The 27,296-nt window shown below is 43.6% G+C and overlaps 4 protein-coding genes across 4 annotated transcripts; 2 read left to right on the top strand and 2 right to left on the bottom strand.

Annotated features, from left to right (window-relative positions):
- Positions 1-19: 19 nt before the first annotated feature.
- Positions 20-27,270, bottom strand: LOC108030955 (choline O-acetyltransferase; the record flags this gene model as incomplete). Its single annotated transcript, XM_017104155.3, has 8 exons — positions 20-1,515; positions 1,761-1,961; positions 2,026-2,172; positions 2,335-2,742; positions 2,802-3,563; positions 7,969-8,160; positions 9,205-9,284; positions 27,024-27,270. Coding segments are annotated over 8 exons (2,235 nt in total), but the record flags the coding sequence as incomplete, so codon positions are not given.
- On the top strand, positions 4,166-5,061 carry LOC108031389 (uncharacterized). Its single transcript, XM_017104753.3, has 2 exons — positions 4,166-4,222; positions 4,288-5,061. The coding sequence occupies exons 1-2, from the start codon at positions 4,216-4,218 to the stop codon at positions 4,947-4,949; spliced, it is 669 nt and encodes a 222-aa protein (XP_016960242.1). The 5' UTR covers positions 4,166-4,215; the 3' UTR covers positions 4,950-5,061.
- Positions 6,301-7,269, top strand: LOC108031390 (peritrophin-55). The gene is made up of 2 exons (XM_017104754.3): positions 6,301-6,415; positions 6,498-7,269. Exons 1-2 carry the CDS (start codon positions 6,403-6,405, stop codon positions 7,118-7,120), a joined length of 636 nt encoding a protein of 211 aa, XP_016960243.1. The 5' UTR covers positions 6,301-6,402; the 3' UTR covers positions 7,121-7,269.
- Positions 13,686-27,150, bottom strand: LOC108031388 (vesicular acetylcholine transporter). Its single transcript, XM_017104752.3, has 2 exons — positions 27,024-27,150; positions 13,686-19,990 (listed from the first exon to the last, which is right to left on the bottom strand). Exon 2 carries the CDS (start codon positions 19,672-19,674, stop codon positions 17,941-17,943), a length of 1,734 nt encoding a protein of 577 aa, XP_016960241.1. The 5' UTR covers positions 19,675-19,990; positions 27,024-27,150; the 3' UTR covers positions 13,686-17,940.
- Positions 27,271-27,296: the final 26 nt, after the last annotated feature.

The raw sequence follows: 27,296 nt of genomic DNA, 5'->3' as shown, positions 1-27,296 counted from the left end.
TCAGGAATAATGGACTTGATTTGTAATGCATTTACTTCATTTTATTCGGTTCGTGATTATTTTTGCATACATCAATTGCGGCTCTTAGCCATATGGAAACAAGTCAAACTTAACGACAAACAGTAGGGTAACGCAATAATAATAGATAGATCGAATACAGGATAGATAGTTGGATAGTTCGTAGCGATAGTTCGGTTAACAGGTTAGAAGATAATCATACATATATAGCAACAATGAACACAGCAACTATTTTGATATATGTATCTGGTTGTCCTTTAACGTTTCTCATATAATTTCTCTTGTAAATAACATACGTATAATATTTATGTATATATTTTGTAGAACATTGATGGCTTGGAATCGCCATCGAAACATACGTTTTCACAAACGGCTTGAACAAACACATGTAGGTTATATATATAGCTGCAATCTCCCTCAATCATCTATCGATCTACTCATCTTCTTGCCTTCCCTGGGGTGTATATAAATTTATTGATATGCATTGTTACGTCTCAAGTCTATACGCGTATTCTCTAATATTCCTCTACTTTATATTTTCATGGGTTGTACATATATATATTCATCCAAAAAGCCTTTAGTTACGGTATACCATTTGCTCTCTAAACACGAATATATGTGGAATACATATCTCAACGGACACTATGTAATTTTGTTTGATACATTCTGAAACGAACAACAACGAAACTGCAGTAACAAGCGTAGAGAGTACTTTTAGTATATGTTTTAGCTAGTATCTTTGTAACACCTATAGAGTCTATAGAACCGTATTTGAAACACAACTCTCGTAACGAAAAGTATTGCATACTCGTGGGCTGCACGCCATAACTTGGGGACAGTGGGGCTAAACAAGGGGTTCGTAAGCTCTGCTAAATGAGTTGGCGTGTGAATTAGTATGACTAACACTCATATTTAATGTTGCACAATAAACACTTAGATAACAGCACTAACACTTTGCGCGTAAAATGGCTCTAAAACATTTAATTGACTAGAGTTGCTCTAATTCCAACTACGAGGATACTTAGGTAAACGGATATGTAAAGCGAATGGGTTGCATATATAGTTTCTCTGATTTCTGTTTTGTCTGTCTCAACATGATAGTGATTGACATTAGTTTTCGATTTCGTTATCCTTCTCGGATCCTCGGATCCCCACCCCTCGTTGGGTGGCTCGCTTGGTGGTGCTTGGTCACAAATGAAACGCCCGGGCGGTCGCTAGTTACACTTACTTAGTTTCGTTCGCTAACCTGCTAAGGTACATTTACTGATATGTTTTGGTTGGAGCCCCCGTTCGGGAGCTCTAATTCTGTAGGAGGTCTCTCATTATGTCCAACGAATCCTGGAGCGACTTGGCGTAGCGCGAGGCACTCGTGTCCTCGCAGGAGTAGAAGGCCGACACGCAGAAGACGATCTGCTCCGGCTGGGGATTGTAGGAGCAGCCGTATCCCCGAGGCGTCACCGGTCCGTATCCCATGAAGCTGTCCGTGGAACAGGCCACCTATGAGATGATGTCAAAGAGGGTATTATAACGATCCTTAAATCTCCCCTATCATATCATAAATCATCATTTCTTTTAACCGAATTGGACCTTCATTCTAGCTGATACCTTCTCGTGCAGCTGGCTAGTGGTGCTCAGTGGTGGTGCTGGGGTGCAAGATTTGATTAGGTGGTGCAGGTGTGCAAGAGTGCTGGGTGGTGCTGTGCTTTTTTAGCGGGGACGAGCTTCTGATGGCCCATTACTACCTGACTGGTGGAGAGCAAGAAGCACTGCGAGATGTTGTAGGACTCGTCCTTGAAGAGCTCGTGCATCTCGCCGGTGACCTCTATGCTGGCCTCTCGGAGTCCCAGCAGCGGGATGTCGATGCCATTGCCCAGGATATTCTTCACCATCACCTCCGTCTGGCGGGCGACGGCACAGCGGAACAGCTCACGCAGGTGATCCTTCTGTGGGTGGGAACAAAGATGAGCAACTCATCCCGAGCGGGTGGGTATACTCTGGAATACCCACACTGTAAATACTAAACTTGACCTTGCGTGATTCCTCCTCGTCCTCGCGATCGCTCTCCAGGGCCACGTTGGCGCCCTCGCCCTGGCACATGGCCTTGGCCCACTCCAAGGCCTCCGTGCTGGCGGCTCTGATGCAGTCCACGCGACCCTGGAAGGGATTACAGGGAGTAAAGCTGGTCATACTAACGAAGTGTAATATAAACATGATTTTAATACAGTGTTGATAATATTTTGTTAATCTATATGTTGGTTCTGAGATATTTTTAACTTCCTTAGTGTCATTGTTTAATACAAAAATTCTTAAGCTCACATGCAAAAATCTCCGCGTAGATGCACTCTCGTAGGTGGCCACCAGGTGTCCGTAGAGCTTGTAGTGGGCCAGTTGCAGGGCCAGCTGAATGTAGACGTCCGGACTGACCTGACACGACTTAATGAAGGTTTTCCCGTAGCTCTGGTAGCGGTAGACATAGAAGTCCAGGTCATCGATGCATTTGTCCACGCTCTGGGAAGCCTGGCCGAAGCGCAGTTGGAGTGGCTGATTCACATGCCACTCGAGGCGCTCTGGTGGCGGCAAGTGATGCTGCGGCAAACCATTGTCCTCGTCCGGGTGCTCCTCGATGTTCTTGTAGATCTTCTCCAGCAGCTGCACCACAGCAATGCCCTCGGAGCAGGAGTGCTCATAGCACAGGCCCCAAGTTCCGTCGGTGCAAATAATGAGCTGGAGAAAGGGGTGTAACTTGGTATACAATTTCTAAAAAATAAATAAAACATAACAACCTGCATGGTCTTGTCGAACCAGCGATTTCCGGAGTTGTACTCGCTGCCTCCGCCGTGGATCATCTCGTGGGCCATGTTCGTCTCGTCCCGATCCCCAGCCCTGTGGACAGTGGGCGTGGCGCCGGTGAAGCCACGGGCATTGAAGTTCCCCGCCAGCGGCTCGTCCAGACAGAGCACCACCTGAGCGGTCTCAATGAGCTCCAGATTGCGTTGATTCCGCTCGTCCTGCTGCAGCATTTCCCGGTCACGTGCCCATCTCGCCCTCGGTTCGGCGGTGAGCAGACCCACCGGAGCGGGTTTGGCCGGCAGACAAGGAGCATCGCTAAGGACGTAGAGGATCTGGGAGGCGATCTCGCTCTCGGTCAACTTGCCACGATCGCTGGCCTGCAGGACAACGCAGTACATCTGGTTGCGGCAGATGACCACCACATGACGATCCTCGTCGTTCTGGCGCTCCCGCGACGGCAGGAACTGCGAGTCCTGCTCAACACCTGGTCGACGGCAGGAGCCAAGGAGTCGATAGTACTGCGCCATGCACAGCGGCTGATTCTTCTCCCTGGATGCAGCCCGCTCCAGCGGCAGCTCCCCACTGTCCAGCATCTCGCGGTGACTCAGGATCCCGTCTAGCAACCGGGCGGCGAAGTGGGCCACGTCGTGAACCGTCTTGAAGCGACGTGGCGGGAACACCATGCCCGGATTCGAGTTGATCGGCAAGGGGATGCGAATGTTCATGTACATCTCGTTAAGCCAATAGTAATAAGCCTGCCGAAAAATAATTCCGATCATTTTAGTTAAAGTTTATGGACAATCTTCCCTTCTGTTAAAGACGTTTAAATATTAGGTTCGTTTTCATAAACACATGTTAAACTAAAAGAAGGATTTAAACTAAACATTTTCGAACTCTTTGTTAAGCTTAAAAAACAAACAAGAAAAGTAATCTTAAAAAAACTACACAATTGATATTACGAAAAAGATCATCTAAAAAGATCATCTAAGTATATTTTATATATATTTTTTATAGTTTATATTAACTTACGAAGGAGAGAACGGAACCTAATAAAACAAAATAGTTCCCTAAATATATCAAATAATAGTCGTAATTCAAAGTATTTGTTACTAATATTTCAGGACAAGGTCGTAACATAAAAAACGCGTTAATGTACGCTATTTCCCTTTGGTGTTCGACACAAATTCAATTAGGTGGGAATTTCGGAACAGCTTTTTTTGGGAGCGGCCTATCTGAAAGCATCATGCGGAGATCGCTGATAGCCGAGTGCTGATTTCAGATGTCTGATTACTGATCGCCGATAGCAAGATGGCAGGTGGTATAAATAATGGCAATTGGACCGTTGGGAGAGCAGTACCACAGTTCCCCTGAACAATAGCGGATAACCAAACCGGACACAGCCCCGAGATGAAAAGTAGGATCTATTAGGGCCTCAGGGATTTGTTTCCATTTAATAATAATTTATTTTGATCCTGGCAGTATTCGCTTTGACCCTTCTGAGCCTGCTGGCTTTGAGCCAGGCACGCATGGACTACAAGCTGCAGTGCGCCCGCAGTGAGATCAGCATCCGCTGGCCCAGCTACTACAGCAACTCGGAGTACTATGTGTGCCAGACCGTCAACGGAAGCCAGCTGACGGTCCACTGTCCCGCCGGCGAGGTCTTCACCTTCGTCCTGCAGCAGTGCATGTCCCCCTCCCACTACATCCCGGCCCCGCCCATGGATGCCCTGCCAACCGCTGCTCCCATTACCGTGATGGCTCTCGAGGATTCGCCACCAGTGATCTCCGAACACTCTCAGCAGGAGCACGAGACCCCGGAGCACCACGAGCACCACGAACACCAGGAGCACCAGGAAGACCACCATGAGCACCACGAGGAGGAGGTTGAGGCCCACCCCATTCCACCCACCCCTGCTCCTGAGCCACCAACCCCACCCACCGTCGCCGTAGCGCCAGTGCCCCAAAAGTCGAAGAAGCCCTCGGTCCCTGTGCCCGCCAAGAAGCCCACCGTGCCATCCAAGGCCGCCATGGCCAAGAAGCCCACTGCTTCCCCGAAGAAGCCAGCTGCTCCCACTCCCGCCAAGGCCGCCAAGAAGCCAACGCCACCCAGCAAGGCCCAGAAGAAGCCAGCCTCCGCCTAAAGCCAATCCAATCCCGACCAGAATCGCCAGTTCAATGTCCATTTTTCAGCAAGCGGAATTTCATTCACTACTCTAAATAGCAACCTAAAGTAAATAAATATCTAGCTGGCAATGACTTTCGTTCATGTGTCTCAACGGGAATGGGGATGGAAATGGGTTCGGGGAATGGCCGCTGTTGTTTCCAGAACTTCCTTATCGCGGTGGGGAGTCGAAAATGGGTAATTGATTGCGATTTCTTGTTTTTCACGGAATATTTTGATATGCCGCTTTGACACCCAGTTTCGATAATGTAAAATTAAAAGGAAAAAGTGAAGCACAGATAGGAACTGACTGTCAGAACTTAGACATGAGGTACTCCTTTCACGATTGGACAATAATTTGACATTATCTGTCTTGATTTTTAGCTTAACTTAAAATCTCTAGACTCGGGGTGACAGGTAGTAGAAGGTCAAGAAAATTTTAATGGTGCTATTAAAGATTTGGTTTTAAAGAAGGCTATTATTAAAATTAAGTCTAAGCATTCTTACTCTCTTTTCTATTTCATTTAAAATCGTTAGGTCCTTAGATCTTTAATAAGGTGTCTTTTCATTTTTTGTTGATTATGAATATAGAAAATTGTGATACATTATAGGCTGAGGAATAAGACTTAAAATGGATTTTTTTAAAAATTATTTTTGATGCAGAATTAAAACTTGGAAGTATATTTTACGTTAGGTTAATAAAATAGGTTTGCTGATTACTTTAAAAGGTAATTTTAACAGGAGCTCACAATTTTTAAAATATACTAAAATGCTGATGTTCATATAGTGTGAGCATGTTTATTTTAATTAACACATCTAGTTTAAATCCTGAAGTTTCCTAGGGTATATGTTCTCAGGAATCACCATGACAGTTGAGCGTTTCTGGCGAACTCAGTGGTTCCCCACAACGAAAACGAAGATGTTACGGACGTGGAGTAGCGACGAGTGCTATCTGCATGACAGAGATAAAGTGCTGAGAACTTGAGTTCGCTGGAAAATATCATGAAGTCATTAGCAGGTGGGCCTGGGATCTCCGCCCACCAAGATCATCTGGCCGCGATGCTAATTGACATGACACTCGGAATGAGCGTTTCCTACCACTCGGAGTCACTTGGCCGTCAGGTTCGGAACAGTTTCCGCCCCGACCTTATCTGGCCGAGATTACCGAACGCAACTTCGGGCTTGACGAGTCTAAGGCGCAATTAGGCGTGGTAGGTTGGCGTTGCTGATTTCAATTTCGCACCCGGCCGACAAACACGAATTAATCTAGCAGCGGGCTGATTAAACGTGTCTAACATGGGCTGTTGTGGCATAAAAGGCTTTGGGGCTGGCTGGAATGCATCAGTGATCGGTGAGCCGAGTAAGCAGCCAGACGCAGCCATTCTTCATTATTCTTCCCCGAAGTGAGCGAAAAAGGAAATATCCCCAGCAACATGATGAAATCCGGTAAGCAGACGCACCCAAGGCACACCAGGATATAGCCCATTAATAACACACCCAACCATCTCATTCCACGCCAATCCCAAAGTGATCTGTGTGCTCGCCGCCTTGGTGGCCGTGAATGGCGATTGCATAAATCTGAAGACGTACGAGGAGAAGATCGATCCCGTCGTCTGCACAGATGTCATTAAGCTGCCGAACTACGAGAACCTAGCCACCTACTACCAGTGCAATTCCAAGAACTCCTACACCGTGCAGAACTGCGCCGCCGGATCCTACTTCAACATGGCGATGCAGAATTGCCTGCCCTGCGCCAGCTACTTCCCCAGCGCCGAGTGCAGCAGCCTGAAGGTCAACGTCACCTGTGTGCCCATCTCCGCCACCCCCACTGATGCACCCTCGACGACCGCCCAGCCCACTACCACCGCCCAGTCCACTACCACCGCTGCCCCGACCAGCAGCACCACCACCACCGAGGCACCTGGCGAGACCACCACCCAGTCGGCGCCCACGCCACCCACCGATGCTCCGGCCACCACCACCACCAGCAACAACGACGACATCATCACCCCCTCGGGCACCACCCAGTCCGTGCCCCAGCCCCCCTCCCCCGGCGAGAGCAATGTCCCCACCCCCGTCACCCCCGCTCCCACGGCCCCGGTCATCAACGACTCCCCCCCCACGGCGCCCTCGGCCAACGTCGGCAAGTAACTCCAGACGATCCCTTCCAAATCCCTGCATTTTCGGCTGAATAAAGTGCGCGAGCACCACATATGATGGAATAGAACTTTTTAGATTTTTAAACAGCCCAAAAAAAACTTAAAATACACGAAAATTTGATTGTATCCTTTCAAAAAGAAGATGTTTATTGCTAAAATGAATATATTTATTTTTGCTTTGTTGAACAACAAATAGGGGAGATTTTTAATGATATCATTATATATATTGGTGATTTACCTACACTGGTAAAAAACGTGAAAAATTCCTTCTTTTCATAGACAATTTTAGTAATTTTGCCTTTAAATTTATCCATTTTGGGTTTTATTATTATTTCAAAATAATATTTAATCTCAAATGACAAATTGACTAATAATAATAAGTTGTATGATTTTAAAACTTAATTTTTGCATGAAAAATAAGCCCACTACCACCATTTATTTAGTTTCAAGTAAACATGACTAACATAGTATATAACTGATACAAATCTATTAGATAGTATTACCATTTTCTACTTTGGTGTAAATATCTATAATTTTTATGAATATTTGTTTATGTATTTAAAACAAAAATTAGATTTCAATACGCAGGTATTTGTTCTTACTATTTTATTTTATTTATTATTTTTTTATTTATTATTTTATTATTTATATAATGTTTTGTTTGCAGAAGGCCTTCGTGGGAATTCATCAAGTAATAAATTTAAATAATTAAATTTCAACCCAGTATTAACACCAGTAAAGATTATCAAAATTATGAAATAATAAGGGGTTGTTAAAAAATAAGATAAACTGAAGTAAGAATTACAAAATAATTATATTTACACCCTTCGTTGTACTCACCCAGTTGTCCTCCGCCTCGCGCTTGTCCAGCAGGTACTGATGCAGCCGAGGGCCCAGTCCCTGGGGCGAGGAGAACTGCCTGATCAGCTCCTTGGTCCGCTCCAGCTGCGTCGGCGTGGTGATCGGCTCCAGGGCGCGGATGTAGTCGGCCATCGTTTCGTCCAGCGGCGGCACGGGCACCTTGGGTAGAGTCTGCAAAAAGGGTTCTCGATGGGGTTAGCAAACCGACTGGTGCTGCAAATTTCATTTTATTTCACTTCCACTCATCTTAGACACTTGGCATTGCCCGCCTTGCCATTTTTACCCATTTTTCTCCATTTTCCTCATTTGTATGCATGGCAATATCGAGCGTCGAATGGAAAGTTTCCTCTCCCTGCCACCGGCAATACAAAAAGTTTATGCCCTGGGGAACCGAATTTCAAATCAGGAAAAAAGAAAGGGAAAAAGAAATGGCATAGCTTGAATCTGACATTGTACTCCGGCTCCTTGACATTTTTTCCGAATCGCTTTTCCACCCTCCACCGGAAACTTTAATTGAGAGTTTTGCCCTAGGAATTCCCCAGTTGGATTGCGATGTCTGCAGTCCAAATCGATTCTCTGAATGGTCAAGGCAGCTCATTATGGACGCAGAAATTCGGATTGCAAATTCATATTTAGAGTAACCTAGAGCTTGAATAGCTATTCACCTGCTGAAGAAAACACAGATTTCCACTTAGCAATCCACAGTCGAAACGTTAAAAGTGTCAGCATGTTGTTGACTTCCGGATTTTTCTCTGTTCTCCGCTTTCAAAACGACTGAAACTTCTGTCAAACCCGCAGCCAGTCTCCTGTCACTTGTCTTTTTCGGTGGATCCCCTTTCAGTTTACAATTTTGATGTCTAACTCTGCTTTTCGGGGGTGGTTGCCAGGCTGCTGTGCTTTTTTGCAGGTGAGTTCGAGGGGTGAAAGATTCGATGAGGAGTGGGTTTTTCTGGAAAAGGTTGGTTTTTCCGGTTTGTTTGCAGGCTGGTTGCCAGGAGCCCGGAGCTCAGAGCTCGTGGCTCCTGTTGCCATACAAAAGCCGTCGTTATTTGCATTTGTAATTATAACAAACAGGATTAGTCTGTCTGTATGCCTGTGTGCCTCTGTTTGTCTACGAATTATTCAAGTAACAGTCGAGCTCAGCCCTTGGGCAAATATTTGCTGGAAAAATGGGTGGCGGGGAAATTGGAAATGGTTTAATCAATTTCTACTCACGTCAGGGAATCCAAACTCGTCTACGGACTCGGCCGTGGATAGCCATTTCTTCGGAATCGACAGAATCGAGTCTTTCCATCCTGAAAGAACAAAGAGAACAAGCGACGATCGCTGATTAACCACTTGTTGAACACCGAATTAAGTTGTTGAGTAATTTGCTGCAATCGTCAGACTGCCGCCACGAAACTAGTTAATCACTGTCACCGGGTTCAAGAGCTGGGGTATCCGAAACATTGTGGCCTTATCGATTGACAGACAGCCAAGCTAGAGGAAACAAGACGTATAGCCCATGCGTCACCGAGAATTCCGAGTTATTTGATGGATATTTTTGGCTGTCGAGGACAACCCTTGATTTGATTTCCCCTATCTGTAGTTCAGATTGCATTACTTGGGTTGCTTCGCCCCGCGTTGACCCACTACCATTTATCGCATCAACTCACATACAAGGTTTGGGACAAATTTCGTGCAAGTTTGCCATTTATTGTCTTGGCCAGGCTTCCGCCAGCGGAATGCAATAAAATTGGCCAGAGGAAACTGAAAACTCTCGGGCTTAAAGGCGGCTCATTTCCTCTCGGCTGTCCGTCTTACGGGCTCACATAAAAACTTTAGCTGTCATTGCCGTAATTCAACTGTATGAGCACTTCCGGTTTCCATTGCGCCCGAGCAGCTCGAATTTCCGGCCTTAGTTCACATGGACAGGAGGGGGTCTCCGGTCCTGTGAAATGGTATTGTCAAGCATTTAGGACAACTTTGCAATCTACAATCTTTATTTATCAGCGATGAACAAATAATAGTAAAAGGAGGAGTACTAGGTTTGGAGTGTTTTCCACTTTTGTTTTTCATTTACAGTTTAAAACAAAAAGAAAAAATGTCTGACTGATTAAAAAAAATTAAAAACTAAAGCACCTATGGCTTACTGAAGTTTAAAATGTTGTAATAATATTATGTATGTATACTATATTATTATTTCACATGATAATTGATATTCTACGGATCTAAGAATTTCAAGGGTTCCCAATGACCATTTCGTTACCTTCTTTTCTGCTTTATGTTCCAACGCAGAAAAAAGAAATAGAAGCCAATTTGGAACCCATCATTTAATAATAACCAAGCCCTCCACAAAGGTAAAAAGACTCTTACCTAAATTATTGGCTACTTGAAGGGAACGCCAGTTGATATAGCAGGCACTTGGGGGTCAAAGCTTTGAGCGCTTTGAAGCACCAGCACTCACAATTGAGAACCTGCTCGATTTCCAGCTAAATCGACACCATCCCCCTCCGCAGGAAGGACAATCATAATGTTATTAATAAAATTGTTCTATGGCAAACGGGATGAAAGGAAAGCGAGTAGAAAAGGCCTTCCCTGGTTGTGTTCCCTTTTTTCCCTGGGCAGGGGTAGTGGCACGCGTCTCCCCACAACGATGTCAAATTTAATGCAATTTATTATCCTTTTTTCATTATCTCGCTAAAGATGCCCCCATGGATGGGTTCTGGAGTAACTAGCTGGCGGAGGTAATCACACAATGGAGTCACGTGGCAGCAATTTGAGCGTCCGTTCTATTGTTGTCCTTGCCATGGAACAGCGGCAACCACAAACTGTAACCTGTCCGTAGCGACCCATCATACCCATCAGCAAATTGCAATAAATTGTATTAGGAAGCGCCGTTGAGAAATTCAAATTAAGTAATTAAAGCTTTGGTTTGGGCCACCCGCCTTTGGGGTGGCTCATCGCTCAAAAGATGGCTAATGTTTTGGGGCAACTCGCTCGCTCTATAGAGCAAATATCAATTTACAAAAAGTTGAGGCAAACTTATTGCCTGTTACTTTTCCTTTTGATGTATAAATATAAATTCCAATTACCAAGTTTTCTGCTGTCCGGGCGTAGGAAAACACAAAATGAGCCTTCCAAATGAATATGAATTGACTTTGGGGTTGGGAAGGTCTGGGTGAAGCAAAGTAAACATCATAAATTTCTAGGATATACTTAAATAAAAAAAAACATTTATAGTAAGCACTTTTAAAATAAATAGGAAAAGCTTTATAAATCATAAAAATATAGGAATTAATATGTTTTTGTTACAAACAGAAATTAGAAACCGTTCTATTATACTTTAGTAAGTAATAGGGTAAAATGTATCTGACTGCGTCACCTTCAGTTATATGGATTCGAAGAGACACTTTTCCAATTGATTGATTGATGGCCAGGATTTCTGATTAGGCCGACAGCCGGCTAATCAGATATTCATGCACCATTTCAAAGGCAGACGTGGCGCACTTCCGGTTCCGGATCAGGGGAATTACACCCCCAAAGTAATGCCCCTCCTTCCCTCAGCTGTCTGCTTCAATTTGCTCGTATATGTCGGCTTTTTTGCCAACTCATGATTCGATTTGGGCCAAGTCATAACTTTTGGGGTAAGGAATCGATGCCTCGTGATTATAATGGCTGAATATAGATGGGATAATGGGGATGGTACGAGGGCTCGGCCGAGGACATTTCACACATTAACGGCGGGGAATCTTGGGCTTACTGCCAACACGCCCCTACTTTAAACGCCGGCCAATAAAACGCGTCAGTAAACCGAGGGCTCATTATTAAGCTGCAAAAATCACGCTCGAATTCATGGCATTCCGGGGTCCCCTTTTCGAAAAGGACCAAGGACCACGGGCCGCAGTGACAGGCAACTGCTGCCGCCTGTCAGACAATGCGATAAAAATGTAATCCCAATGAAAAATAATGTTTCTGCCGGCATGATTCCAATTTAGCAACAGTCAACCCCACGACCGTAGCTCATTAGGACCAGTCCAAATAGCAGATGCCGGCGAGCGGAGCAAATGAAGGAGAAGAATTTAAAAAGGCAAAACAAATCCGCACCCCAAGGAGGCGGGTAATGGCAGGGCGCGACACGTTGCGACTACATAAAACACCCGCCGAACAAGCCGGAACCAGGACCCCAAACCGCAGCCACGGACTGGTACCAGCATTCGGTGGTGGAAGGTACACCGCGATAAATGTATATTTACTTTTAATTATAGTATTTTATTCAAATAAAACCACTGCTCCCAAATATTTAGCTCCCGAGAAAATACAATCTTAAACTCGAGTAATTGATTTGAGATGAATAAAAAAAGCATTTATAATTTGTAAGTATTTCTAGATATTTAAACTCAAGCCTGTAATATTCTAAAGACTTTATTTCTTCCCTAACATGATCAATAACATGATAGATCAAAATAAATTTTTTTAAAGTATAATTCAAATATTTTAACTAGAAGTATTTGCCATTCTATCTTTTGATGGGATAAAAAATATAATTTTAACATATTAAAGATATAAAAATCCTATTCAAATTTCCTTTTAAACATATAACACACTCGATTTTTTATTTAAAGGGGGCTATATAAAAGTAGAATCCATCTTTAAATTATTATTATTTATAAATCCCATGTCCCTTAATGACTTTAATGACCTCCAATGCTGTCGTATATTTTTCAGTGTCGGAAGCTGCCGGGGGTCATAACATTGTCGGATGTCGGAACAAGCGATGAATGGCCGAGTGAATGAGTTTTCCTCCTTTTGTTCGGTTTGGCTGCTCGTAAAGGGCTTTATTCCCTTCAAGGGTGGATGTGGATGTTTCTGCAGATGGGATGGGGACGCGGATGCGGATGAGGATCCCATCGACGTCGCACGCACATCGCAATTGAGCCGTAAATCCTTTACGGTCTTAGCGCCGTTGTTTCACGGCGACTGCGACTACGTTGCGCTTTTGTGGAACCCGGACCGGGCTCGTCTTTATTTTCTTTTCCGCCGCAAATGCCTAGCATACTTTTGTGCGCCAAACTCAAATTAACTGCCGCATTGAGGCATTGAAAATTCCAGTAATTGTTCGGATTGAGACAAGCGGAAAGCGTAAATTGCTTGCGTATTGTGGCGGAGATTGGGATTGGGATTCTGCTGACTTGCCTGCGGTTTGCGGCTAAGAGTCCAGCCAGAGTGGATGTTCCGCCGACAGGCACACGACCTAGAATCGGTCCACCTTTCGGTTGTGGTTGAATCTGTTTCTCAGCCCGGGGCATCATCCACCCCAAAAAAGCCAAGCCAAAAGAAGGAAACTTTTTGCCCAGTCTCCGGTTGGCTGTTCGTGACTTGGGCCAAAGTTGCTAATGGAAATTGCAAACATAAAATCATTTTCCACACAAATTTCTGGCCCCAGGGCACGCACACAATTCCCCCTCGAAGTGCCACAACCAAGTTCGTTTGGCTTTGGGTTTGGGAAATATGTGGGTATACCATATATTAACCCCCAGAACTGGGAGATGGATGCGAAAGTTTGCGTTCCGTTTTCCCCGAAAACCAGGACCAGGTGTACACACAGTGTGGCTCGATTTTTATCGGACTGCCAGTCCTGTGTCGCCACATTAGCTAATTAATTGCATTAATCGTTAATAGATCGGATGAGCTGCCAGTTTCCATTAAAAGACTCGTTTTCCATGGTTAACAATTATATTTCAATAGTACATGTTTGTCTTGTGTTGTTTGTCTCTGTTGGGTGTGTGTGTGTATCGGGTGTATGGGGTGTGTGGGCGTGTTGCTCTGTAATAATGCATTATCTTTCCTCTATAGCTCATGCCAATATCTGTATGCTTTAATGTACGTTCGGTTATATTTTCTGCTTGCTCAATTCATTATTCATAACATTTTCCATAGCCAGAAGCAGGCGACTGCCACTTTGAGTTCTCTCTTGATGCCATCCAAATACGCTTATAGATTCATGCGAGTTTTCTATTTGCATTTCACCCTTGAATAATTCCAGAAAATGTCAATGTCAGCGCAAGTTCTATTTGTTTTAGCTCTTAATTTTGCTTGAATTGAGCTTTGAAATTGAATTTTCTGGAGAATTCGCACACACCGAAGCAAACTTCAAGGATGTTTGTTCTTAAGGCAGTTCCTGCTTGAGTTCACTACTGTTTACATTTGATTATAGAGAGGGTTTTTGGCTTGCCTTGAAAATATGCTCTAGCTATGTTGTTAAGTCATCGAACATCGATTCGTCTCGTTTTGATATGCATAGCACTTAGTTTGCTTAGTTTTTCTCTTGGGGATAGTTGAAGAACGGTGTGATATTCAAATACAAACATAATTACGTTTAGAATATAGATGGATAGACTTGGAAATTGAACAGCAACGTTACAGAACTGGGATTGGATAGTTGGTAAAATTTTGGTATCGCCTCTGGTTTTGCGTTTGCGTTTGCATTTGCTTACTTATCTGTTATAATAATTTCCACTGTTTATCGTAATAATTATTGTTAAATATGTAACACAAACGTCTATAACATTAGCCGAAACAAATTGCAAAGACCTCCGTAATAATTTAGCTCAGTACTATATTAGTATGTACTTGAAACGCTCCGACCCTGACCTTTGAGGGTCAAGTTACCAAAAAAGACATTCGAAACTAACAATATGCCTTATATACAATACGAAACTGAACTGTGGTGGCATTAACTTTGTGGGCTTCGCTTACGAGCTCATTTTATTTTGTCTAGGGTATACAATTAAATTTTCTAAAACGTTCTTCACACGCACAACACATAGAAACTGTCGGAGAGCCATTTCTCATATGAAAAAATACGAAATTATTCTGTCTGTGCTACTGGTTTTGTTGCCAAGGTAAAATCCCTATATCATTTAGTAAATATTCGATATTAAAAATTAATTTGTTCATTAATTATCCATAGCGCACAGTTATTGCGTATAATTCATAATTCATATAATGCTATTGAACATTCAACACTTGTAATACGCAGAGTATAACCATTCAATTAACTGCTATCGTATTTTATAATTCCTTTTATAAACGTATATTTATATATTTTATCATACATCGTTTCTTATAGTGTTATGTTTATATTTATATGCTCGTAACACACTTAGTTTATGCGTTCCATTTGCTCTTATTTGTTAGTAAGTTATTACACATTGCCGGCACTGCTTCCACATCCTTCGGGCTACTGTCTATTGACCTTCTGGGACCCGTCCTTGACTACTTATGTGATGGCTATTACTTAGCTGTATATTTATATATTTTTTGTAAACCAAAACTGGAAGATTCATATACATGTTGCGCTCTACCAAACGTTGGTTAAAACAGTTCCAATCTATTGAATTCTTGAATGCCTGAAATTGTCTTGTATTACTTTTGACATCTATCTACATCCAGCCTTAAAAGTAATGTCAAGACTTAAAATATTTTAGGAAAGTGTTTATGTTGGGGAATACCAGAAGGGAATTTTGATAGTAATACCAAACTTTAGATGACTTTTGGGCTGGTTTTTAGATTATTGTTTCAAAGGAAACTTAAAGAAATATTGCTTTCTCGGGGTTCATTATATTTATGCTTGGTTAATTGTAATTAAAATTCTATTGTTACCTACTTAAATAAACAATCTATATATAATATGTTACATAGTATATATATGTACGTTATTGACTATATTAATTGTTCTGGTTTCTTGTTCTCTGCTTTTCATATATAAATATGTAGTTTGCTTTAACACTTTATTCTTCACCACTACCTGTCCTTCGATTTAATTGATACTTTTGATGGGAGATTTTTTCATGAGTTTAATTCATATTATAGTTAAGAGTATTTCTACAGTTTGTAAATTTGTAGAGCTATGTATATACTTTAAGTGTATGTAAGTGTTTGTAAGTCTAGGAAAATAACCAAAAAATTTAAAATATCAACGAACAGAGAGAAATATAACGCAAATATAACCATAAAAACAGACAACATTTTTATATTTTATCTATTAAACAAATTTAATAAAAAACCATACTGAACCGAGTGTTTTTTTAGACCCTATGAACGCAATTTGTAACTTCATCAAAATCAGTGCATTTCTGTAAATGTATAGTGTATATAGCGTATAACCAATTGCTTTCGTAATTCATAAGATACTCATAATATTTATTCTGGGTCCGCACTGACAGCAGTTTCGAAATGGCCGTTTTACTGATATGTTCACGGATATAGAGAGTCTCTAATATACTTCCAATCAACTGTAATTGCCGACTAAACACATTCGAAAAATGTACATAATCATTCTGACATCCAATATACGCATGCTGAACTGTATATAAAAGATACATTTACTTATTCATATAGTGGATCCTAAGCTCCGGCTAAAAGGTGTATAATATAGGGGCAATAAACTGCCCTAAAAAGTGGTGCAGTCGAAACGAATCAAAAATACTGTATTGTATGCATACAGTAATCGTTAATCAATATATTCATATTCTTTTCTTTAGGTTTATCTTTATCTTATAGACAAGGTACACACATTTATGCTATGCTATCGAAGATCTACTATGGCGGCAGCCCCTGATCGGAGCGGCCCGTGTGCTCATAGAGTCAACAAGCAAATAATAATTGATTGGTAGGTAAATATGAAACTTGAATTTGAATCTCAATCGATTTCCGTTTCCATTGGTTTTATAGCCTATGTATGTACACTTCATGTACGGCCTAAAAGTAGGTGTGTATGTTACCGATATGATATGATTACCGATATATGTATAGACTAGTAGCAATAAGTAATATCACTTTTGGTAATTTTAACAGGCGAGCCATCGAGACTCTGATATGTATCGTTACCTTGGTTGTGTCTTATGTTAAGAAACGTTGAAACTAAAATGTGTTCTAACCGGAAATCATATAGCCAGGCTGGCCGGGAATCCATTCCCATCCCGAGTCCGCCACAATGACACCCGAAAGAGTTCCTCTGGTTCAGCGGGCGGGGGAGGGTTTCGATTTGTGCAACTTGTGATATGTCTGCGATATGGATGCCATTGCCTGTGGGACGGCGACACTCGGGCGAAAATGGTCCGCTGGCCAGCTGAGCCGCTTACAGCTAGCTTGTATATAGATATATATGCGTGTATATAATATCTGATACATATTTGCGTGTGTGTATATTTGATAGGGCGGGAGTCCAAAGGAGGTCCTCCCCTTACCGACTAACTATGCCTAGGCTTTGGTTTCTCTAGCTTCACTGACTGATAGACACGAAAACGGCTGCATGAGTACTGAGTATAGGGCATAGGCGGTCCGATCGGACCGCTCTATATAGCTGCTATATGCTGACGCATATATGCGTGGTTCAAGCGATGGGATCTTTGTAGGCGGTGGTAGGACTTGGGTTTTCTTGGGAGGAATAATTTTGCATTTGTCTGAGTAATCCTTATTTCCGGAACTTATATTGTTTTTTGCTGGATTTTTCTGATTTTTTGACCTGATATGTACTAAAAAAGCTTTACAAATCTTGATATATGGCTATTTTTCCTTGATTCCTTCTGCTGATGTCAGAATTTTTGAAGACTTTTTGAAAAATGTAATCATGAGTTTGGTTTAGTAGATCTAATTTCTGACCGCAAGTAACATTTTATTTATTTCCTGTAATCCCCCAGGTAACCCAAGTCCTGCCCATCCCATCACTGACCTAAGTTGCTTCAACATTCGTGTATGATACAAAACTTGGTGCGGTGCATTAACTAGCTGCTGTATTAACTATCTGCATGTAATGCTCGTTATAGTGTACGTACCACTTGCCTATATGTCTATGCTAAATATATGTATATGTGTTTTGTGTCGAGTTTAGAGCGGGTTCAGCAGAAAACGAAAAGAACACGGTTTAAAACTAGGTTTTCGGTTGTGCCAATGGGCTTGGGCAACAGTTTAAAATCCTTGCCTAAAGGGATTCGCCGGACCGGCAGGACCTCTGCTCTGGGCCTGCTGGTGTTGTTGTTGCTGCTGCTGCTGCTGGAAGGGATTGGCCACGCGGGGCTGTCCCTGGGGGGCGTAGCTGCCGCCCTGCTCCTGATAGCCCGGCTGGTAGCCCTGATCCTGCTGATAGCCACCGGCCTGCTGGTATCCCTGCTGCTGCTGGTACTCGTACTGCTGGTCATCCAGATTGGTCTCCTGCTCCTGCTGGTACTGCTGGCCGTACTCCAGGTGATTCTTGACACCGCCCTCCACGGGCTTCTGGTCGTGCATCACGTAGGTCTGGTACTCCTTGTTGGGCGGGTCCTGCATGAGGATGTTGGCCTCGTTCTCGAAGGGCTTAAAGTCGTAGATATTGCGCAACTTTCGCAGCACGGGCACATAGGCCAGGTTCGAGAAGGCTATCAAGAAGTTGAGGGCCGTGAATCCAATGGCTTCCACTACTCCTCCTGCTATAATGGGTCCCACGGCATAGGCAATCGAGTAGGATATATCCGCTATGGCATAGATACTGCCGTAAACGGAGACGTAACGCACATCCACCAGATAGCCCAGCGTGGGCAGCAGAGCCGTGTCGATTAGGGCGATGCCAAAGCAGATCACACAGATGGGCAGCATGAGCATCTTGTAGCCGCTGCAGAAGGGTATGATGAAGCAGGAGAAGCCCTCCAGGGCCAGTCCTCCGGCGGCCATTAGCCACTGGTGCTGCGGATACTTGCGGGCCATCTTCACCGTGATGACCACGCCCAGCACGTGCGGAAAGAAGGCGGGCAGCCACACCATGCCGATCTTCCAGTTGTCCGTGGTCATGTTGTCCTCCATCCACAGCGAGATGGTGGGCTCCAGGAAGGCGAGCGCCACATTGGACATGGTCAGGGCCCCAGCACAGACGGCAATGTAGGGATCCATGAGCAGGCGCCAGATGGGTATCACCTGGTCCTGCACCTCCTTGCTCTGCTTGATCGCCTCCTTGACGGGTTTCATGACCAAGAGCAGCATCAGGCCATCTAGCAGGCAGACCAGTGCCAGGATGAGGAACGGCACCTCCTTGCCGGCGAACTGGTAGAGGGCACCGCCAAATGGTGGAGCCACCAGGCAGCCAAAGCTGATGAAGGCCAGCGCAATGCCCAAAGCTTGGGACCGTTCGTTCTCCTCCGTGAACCGATCCGCAATCATGGCCAATCCAGCGGTGTCAGCGAAGGCGGAACCAGCTCCCTGGAGAGATCTGGCGAAGAACAGGACGCTGTAGCTGCTGCCGCAGGCGAAGACGGCCGTGGAGAAGAACATGATGGTCAGGCCGATCATCATGGGTAAGTCGTAGCCGATCTTATCGATGAGGCCGCCCGAGAAGGGATTCACCATCAGCTGGACAATGGCCTTGGAGGCAAACAGGATGCCCGTGGCCGAGTCCTGACCATGGTGATCATGATGCACGGGTATGATCTTTCCTGTAATGTTGTCCCTCAAGGGAGGCGGCGTGGGCCCGTCGTCGAAGCTGCCAATCTCTCTCAGATAGTCGGGTATGATGGGCACGATCACCATGTAGAGCATGTTGTCCAGCAGCAGTGCTATCGATACTATGACCAGAATGAGGCGGCGCTGGTTCACCGGCTCCTGGATCTTCTCCCACACGATGTCCTTGACCTCGCGCAACTCGAGGTTGATAACAGGTATTTGGAATGAGGCCATTTCGGTTGATTAACTTGATAATCGCTGAGGTGTACAAAGTTCTGGACCAGTTTTTCTTTCTCTTTCTTTTGTTTTGTACTCTTCTCTGTTGCTTTAAAGCTTTTCAAGCGCCGTTCTGAGGGGCTGCCATGTTTTTACTGCCGGAAATACAAATATGGCCGCTTCCGTTTCCGCTTTCCTTGCTCCTTTCGAGGTGGTTTATCGTTGCTTGTGGTTAACTGTGGTGTTGTTGCCTTTGATGTTGTTGCTGTGTGGTTTTACATGTTTTGGTGTGGTTGTTGTTGTAGTTGGAGGTGTGTGCATGCCAGTGAACAACCTTTAACGACACAGAAACAAGATTTCGTTAGTCTTTTCTTTGGTTTTGATGCTTGATTGTTGCTTGTGCAACTATATTTTTATTTTTTTATTTTATTATTGTTTATTATCTTTCTTGCTCATTCTCTCCCTCTCTCTCACACTTAACTAGGATTAGTTGGGTTTATTTTATGATTGAAATGTTGTTTCTGTGTTGCAAAAGGCTGCCTGCTGGTGAACAGAAATATTGTATTGTATTAGGATTAGTTCGTGGCATTGGCATTGTTTCGATAACATAGGTTTAAGGATATCTCTTTTTCTTTTTAGCTCTTCCTCTTCGAGGGACACACATTTCAATCATAAAACAAATACCAAAAAGTACGTGTACATTCTACAAGTATGTCATTGAGTATTTGTGGGTCCACGGTGATTATAAGGGTGTAGCAATTATTTTAATTGGATTTGTGGGTTTCGAGCGGAAGGCGAGGGTCTGTTGTGGGGTCGTTCCCCCTGTAAGGGCAGTGAGGCGAAGCAAAGTGTCCTTAGAGCCACACGGCTGCACTCATCGAAGCAGTAAGTATAATTATTGCTTTTCCTACGCAAAAAGGTCCCACTTAACTTGCACGCAATGTAAAAGGACTTGAAACTGAATAAAGAAAGTTAAAGTGCTTAGGTGAAATGGAAGTTAGTTTTGGATAAAAACGGACTTGGTACTTTTAAGGCTTACATTTTAAAATATATTAAATTCTATCAATATATAGCTAGGTTTTTCCTTGGTTTCTCTCCCTAATATTTGAAAATTTGTAAATAAACCTCTAAAGGCTTGGGGACACTTTTTATGTTCAAAAATGGTTTGAGATTTTAAATGGAATTATTATAAGCCTTCTAAGGTATTTCATATATTTTTTTGGTATTTTTCAGCGCTTGTTATTCGATGTTCGTAGTGCTGAAAACATTCTCTGGCCAACACCACTGCTGCGCCAGCTATCAATGCTGATCTAATTTCAACATTTATCTACCTTGTAGCGCTCTGCCACCAGCCACCCCCATTTGAGTAAACATGAAAATGCGACGTGTGCAGGGTATAAATATGACCCCCGCCCCACTGTTCGCTACCACACCATCCCCATCCAACCGAATTCAGAGCCGCCCCTTATGAGGCTTTGGCGTATGCGAGACGTAACAAAAACATTTCGTTTTATCATTAAATTTTCATGACCACGTCCGTGTATCTGCCCCAAACCGCCCCGACAACCTTGGGCTCCGTCCTGATCACCATCCCACTCTGGTATAGGTTTGTGTATGTATGTATATGACGCACAGAACAGCCCCCGGGCTGCCCATGAGTCAATTATGCTTTGCGACTGAGTGGGGCTTGCTTTTATTTTTCCAGCGACTTTAATTTTTGAGTTTTCGCCATGCATGAGTACTTTCCCCTGGCAACAAAAACCGGAGGAAAACCAGGGCCGGGGGGTCAGGTGGGTGGCCGCACTTGACCCTGGGGGTGGTGGTTCGTGGGCCTTTATCAGCACCAGGGGTTGCTCCTGGGTCGCCCGCCTGCAGCTGCTCAAGTCAAGTGCAGAAACGTGTGCCTACATGTTGATTATAACAAGGTCCCCACTAGACGGACCATTCAATGTATCTGACGAATATTTAAGGAAGTATTGTAACAAAACATGGGAAAGTACGCTTAAAGTGTTAAAGTTTAGTATTGGTTCTTAAATGTTATGAAAGTATATGTTAAACTTGCATATTCTACATCATTTCTCAACAAATTCTACAAAATAACATTAAATAAGAAGAAATATTTGAATCAAAGTCATCAAATAAAATCCAACGAACTCTTAAGTGTTTATCTAAAGATGAATTTAAGATATGTTTTTAAGATGAATAATTAAATGTATATATTATAAATAATATAATAATTATAATAATATATAAAATTATATTAATGTTAAATTTTACTTGTAACAATTGGTTTTTAAATCTTGTTTCTAGCGTAGATAACACTTAGATAACTTCTTGGTTTTCCGATGTATTAAATTTTATTGTTCGTTTTAAGTACAAGGAAAACTCATTCTTGAATCTGGAATAATCTGGAATAATAAAGACTGTAGTTGAAGTGTTGCTAATAGTTTGTGAGAGCGTGAAATTGACAGTTGGAAAACTTAATCAACCGTAGACAACTTAACCAAGTTGAGCAAAACACATTCTCCTGCCAGTGACGGGAGATCAAACTCTTTCCGGCAATTATATAAATATTTGAGCATGTTTTCAAAGAAGTTTTATCTACTTGACTGACTTTGCCTATTTAGATACCCCAGGGAATGGCAGGACACACCTACTTATGCCGTGTGCATATATGCTCATAAATGAGCTAGCAATTTGTATTTACGCTTTTATAATTTTATTGATTTTTCCTCCCTGTCTGGCAAAGCTCCGTGGACAGCTGACGGATTTCCCAGGCCATGCATAAACATTTATACAAAATTCGGTTTGGTTTTGGTTGTGCTTTCTCTTTGAGTTTCGGTTTCGTTTGGCCTGGCCTTTGTTAAGCCTCCTGCGGGGGGTTTCTTTTCATTTTTTTTGGGGTCGAGTGGCGACTTCCGACTGGCTCAATTAGCAGACCGAGCGTTCATATTTTATGCAGCTTCCACCGCAGTAAATTATGACAGCCCATGTGTTTTCCTTGGGTTCGGCCAGAGGAAGCAGTAATGTAGTTTCTTCTTTGTGTCTCATCAATAATGCGCTACCTGTGGGGCTTCCAGGTGCGGCCTGGCCTGGCCTGAAATATTCACGAGGCTTTAAGATGCCTGATGGCCAAGTCAGCTAGGCAAAAACAAAATTTAATCTTCTGTCAGACAACAAAGGACGAGATGAGTTGGGACTCTGGGGCAGCAGTTGAAGGTGAGGAGGCTTAAAGCCGAAGCCCCTGCTCCAGGAGGGCAGGATGATCGCCGACTTTTGCCACCCGCCGTAACCCTGGGAACATCCGCAGGCTGCTCCTGTCGTTTCTCAAAAACAGCAAAGGATGTTTGCTTTGCTTCGAGAAAGGGGAATGAAATTACATTCGCTTTTTTAGCCCGAGCCCCAGATCGACGGGGGCGTGGACATCTGGGTGTGCCTGCGTCTGTCTGACGAGGTAATCAGCGTAAAATACAATTTCGCTCTGCCTCCCCTGAAGGGTAAGACAACCTTATAAAAAATACAATATCGTTGGGGGCTGTTTGCATTTGCAATGAGATGGCAACAAAACCGTGAGCTTTGGCGCTTCGCCATTGCCATGGCAACGCAGCAATACCATTAAAATTAATAATCCCGAATATATTTCTTTCTTTCTGCCCATTTTCGGGAAGGGGTTCGGGTGCAGTGTTAAATAAACAGCAAATAAAATATATCATAATATTTATGGTAAGCCGCATTTCGCACGCAGGCACTTGACAAAGGCAGCGGAAAATCCTCACAAGTGTTTTCGGTGCCACAATATAGATCCAGATACCACCCCGCAGAGAAGTAAACAGGGGCTTGTAAAACTCCCCGCAAGTGTTGTAAGCTGCTTTGTTCAAGTGGCAAGAAGGGTTGAAGTTTCGCTTCTGGGGGTGCAAGGGGTCAGCAGTTCAACAGCGTGTGGTTCGAAACCCAGTCTGTAATTCGACGTGCTCGCCGAGGCAAACAGCATATTCGCCAGCAATTGCCTCTAATGAACTGTGGCGGCTAATGAGCCCCACCTTGGCCACCTCTTGATCGATTAACTTGGCCAACTTGCTACCGTTGCCAGCGTTACCTTAACCCCCTTCCGACTGCCAGGTGACATTTCTGTTTCAAGTTTAATTGTCTTGCCCGCTGTCTTGGGCCGAATCGATTTTACCTGCTTTTAGTTTTAGCCAGCTTAGCTAGTCGTCGGAGTCACCTCTTTTTTAATTGCCAAAGTTTTGGGCTCGGGAAAATGTCAAAGGATCCCTTTTCCTTTTCCAGGCCAACGTGTTCGCAACCCTCTTTGCTGGTGGCTCTTGTTTTTATTGCTCTTATTGTTGTTTAGCTGATGTGCTTTTATCAACTCCCAGTGGACCCGGCAGCCACTTAGCCCGAGGATCCGTCCTCCAGTTGGAAACTGCTGCCCGAAATGGAAATAAAAGAGCGAGCCGAGGCGCCATTTCGGTGGCACTGAATGCTGGATGGTACCACGGGGCGTATGAGCAGTCCCTTTAGTGCGGGCCGCCTATAAATCAAAACATTAAATGGGCGTGGCCCCTGGGGGCGGGTGGGGCCCCAAATGGTCTCCTCTTACTCTTCCTTGAGTGGGTGTGCGTGTCTAATGTCCCTGCTTTCGCACACATGTGCAGTTTCCATAGAACATCCCTTTTCGGTCAACTGTGAGCGTTGGATTACAAATTGATTTGCACATAAATTACTCGGACTTGCCTTATTTGGGAGGAAAAGTAATTTACCTTTATGCCTCTCATTCGGCAGTTCATGTCTCGTGTGGTCTTGTGCACAGAAAACAATAGTAATTGTATCTTTTTGAAGTCAAAATATTTGATCAAAAGCCATAAATTGATTGGGATCTTTATTATTTTTCCGAATTCAGACCATAATTACCAGTATTTAATCGAAACCACACACTTTTTATGAGACAAACTTTAGAATTGTGGAGTACTTTAGAATTTATACTAAGCCAATTTTGAAATATAAAATCCCTAAGATAACAGGCATTGAGCCTGGCCGAATTTGCTTTAGCTTCTTAAAAGATTTATCGAAACCAAGCTTTTTATACGATTATTACACTGATACGGAAGCCATTTAAAGGTTTTTATATTTTCATGTGTCTTTTGCAACTCTTGGGAAGTCATACTGGCTTCCCGTCTTTCACTTTCGAGTATTTTGTACAATGGTTGTATTTGAGTTTTATTATAGTTGCATAAAAATCGAATTTTAAGACATATAAATTTTGATTTTTCTGGAAAGTTCAAATTGGAACCGGCTTGTTACGATCTCTCTGACTTTCACAAATTATCAGCTGTAACACTTGCTCATTTTTTCTTCCTGTGCAGTTTTGATTAATAGCTACGATAGCCTGTCGTCCTAGCAAATTGCTAATTTGCAGCATCCAACCCAGGGCCTGAAATGTAGCCATTTGTAGCTTGCCAAATGCGGAGCAATCAACAACACCATCAGCGACCGGTTTACGACTTTTGATGTCGCTACTTGGGTGTGGATTCTGGTCCAGAACTGGATCCCTGGTTTCCCTTTTCGTCTCTCCTTTCCCCAGTCCCCTGTCGCATTTCCCCCTCTGATTTCGATCCTGATGGCTCAATGTGGGCAACCCTCGAGATGTCCGGGTGCGTTTCTTATCAGACAGCATCAAGACAAATGCGTTACTTGTTTCTCGTTTAGCTTATTACGAGCTACCTTCCTGCCAGCCTTTGTTTCTGGCCCTTCCAACCCCCGGGCTGTGGTAGACGGGTCTAAAAAGTATAAAGGCTATAGGAGGGGGGGCGTGGGTCTGTAGTTCCGCGTTCCTCGCTGGTTTGAATAGGGGTGGGACGGTGATGCTGCGCCCCCCTTTGTTTTGACACGAAACCGCTATGAACACATCAGCGTTACAAACGCGTCTACAAGGCAAACAATCTAATGACGACGGCCTCCTCTTGTTTGTGTTTGTGTGTGAAATTTATATTTATTGCCTTCATTATGCAGCAGCCGCAGCACCAGAGGAAATTGCTTTCCTCTGGCAGGTGGCTGGGCCTCGTCACGGTGGCATTTCTTTTCGCCCTGCTAGTTTGCCTTTATTAACTCCAGCTAGACCACGACTAGACCAGCTCCATCGCCACATTCCATCCCAGCCAAGGCGAGGCTTGTAATGATTTAATGGGACGACAGACACAAATTTGATTAGTCGACGCAATCTAATAAAGGCATTTGTTTGGGGTTCTGGGCTAATTGATTGTCAATTGATGGCCGCAGAAAAGTCCTAAGACGGCGATGAGTACTGGCATTCTGCCCATTCATTGCCTGTGCAATTCCTTTAGATTTACAAGTATTTTAATACTTTTTAAAGTAATCGTCCGAAGTGGAAAGTCAACATGAAGAAAAATAAAACGCTAAAATTAAAAGGCTTTTATAAGTAGAATAAGGAGGTTTATTGATAGATTTAACATTTTTGTGGTTTCCCAAACCTATGTTTTTATAGGTTCTATAACAGTGAAAAAGAGGTAATGAGTATTCTATTTATTTCACTTCGACAAATTGATAGATGTAATTTATAGGCTACAGGAATGACTATTTCCCAAGTAGTCTAAATAACGCATTTTATTTGATTTTATTTTGTTTTTTGTATTATCATTGCTGTTATATAAGCTATGAATATTGAATATTTTCCTTAAAAAATAAATTGAGTGCACCTCTGAACACTTAAAAAAAAAGCTTATTCATACTTTCAAAAGTATAAATGAATGAGAAATCGGAATTCTTAAAAACTATTATAATAAAACGTATTTTTTTGCAAGTACCCTCAGTTTTTCACCAAAAAATAAACTCTTTTACCAAAGTTTTCACCCAAAAAATCACCTGGGTTGCCTGTGAATTACATAAGAAGCGCTCGGCTTTTTAGCTCGGGCGGTAGGCTGGCGGTCAAACGGTAACTGTTCCATTCCATTCCGTTCCTCGTCCGAGCGAGGAGGCCCATTGAGTGAAAAGAAAGCTACGAACCTACGAGTTTGGTTTGGTTTTCTTTTTTCGGGGCCATAAATAAAATGTGTCTACCCTGTGAAATGTGGCAAGTGTCGAGCTCACGAACCGAAACACCGTGCCCCTGTATATGCACTCTCGCACAGAAACGAGGTATATATAGGGACATGCTTGTGGGCCAAAGGACAACGCTGACGAGAGCGGGAGGCCTTTGAGGACGAGGACGAACCACTTGCCAGGGGCCCTGTGCTCTAGTGTTTGCGGGCTAGATGTTGTTTAATTTTAATTATATGCCTTCACGGGAGGCGCCACGTTATGCAAGCACTTCACTTGGCACTTGGTACTGCGTGGGGATCTGAGGAACTCACCTGTGTCGCTCGGTGTGATGTTGCTGAGGCGATGGGTGAGGAATCCGCGGAGATTGGAGACGACGCGCTGCGGCGAGTTGGGCCCGCTGCCAATGGAGAAGCTACGCAATTTCGAGAACAGGGCGGCGGACTCCGGGCCACTGCCCGCGGCGCTGGTGCTGGCCTCGTTGGACGCCACGTTCGCTCTGTTGGGCTCGGTTTGGTCCTGGTCCAGCTCCTGGTTCCTGCTCCCGGGTCCTACTCCTGGTCACTCAAAGCACCGCGCGCGTGATT

The sequence above is a fragment of the Drosophila biarmipes genome, chromosome 3R (assembly GCF_025231255.1).
Source record: "Drosophila biarmipes strain raj3 chromosome 3R, RU_DBia_V1.1, whole genome shotgun sequence".
NCBI classification, from domain to species: Eukaryota; Metazoa; Arthropoda; class Insecta; order Diptera; family Drosophilidae; genus Drosophila; species Drosophila biarmipes.
Note: the sequence above shows the minus strand (reverse complement) of the source record. Positions and strands in the feature narration are given on the sequence as shown.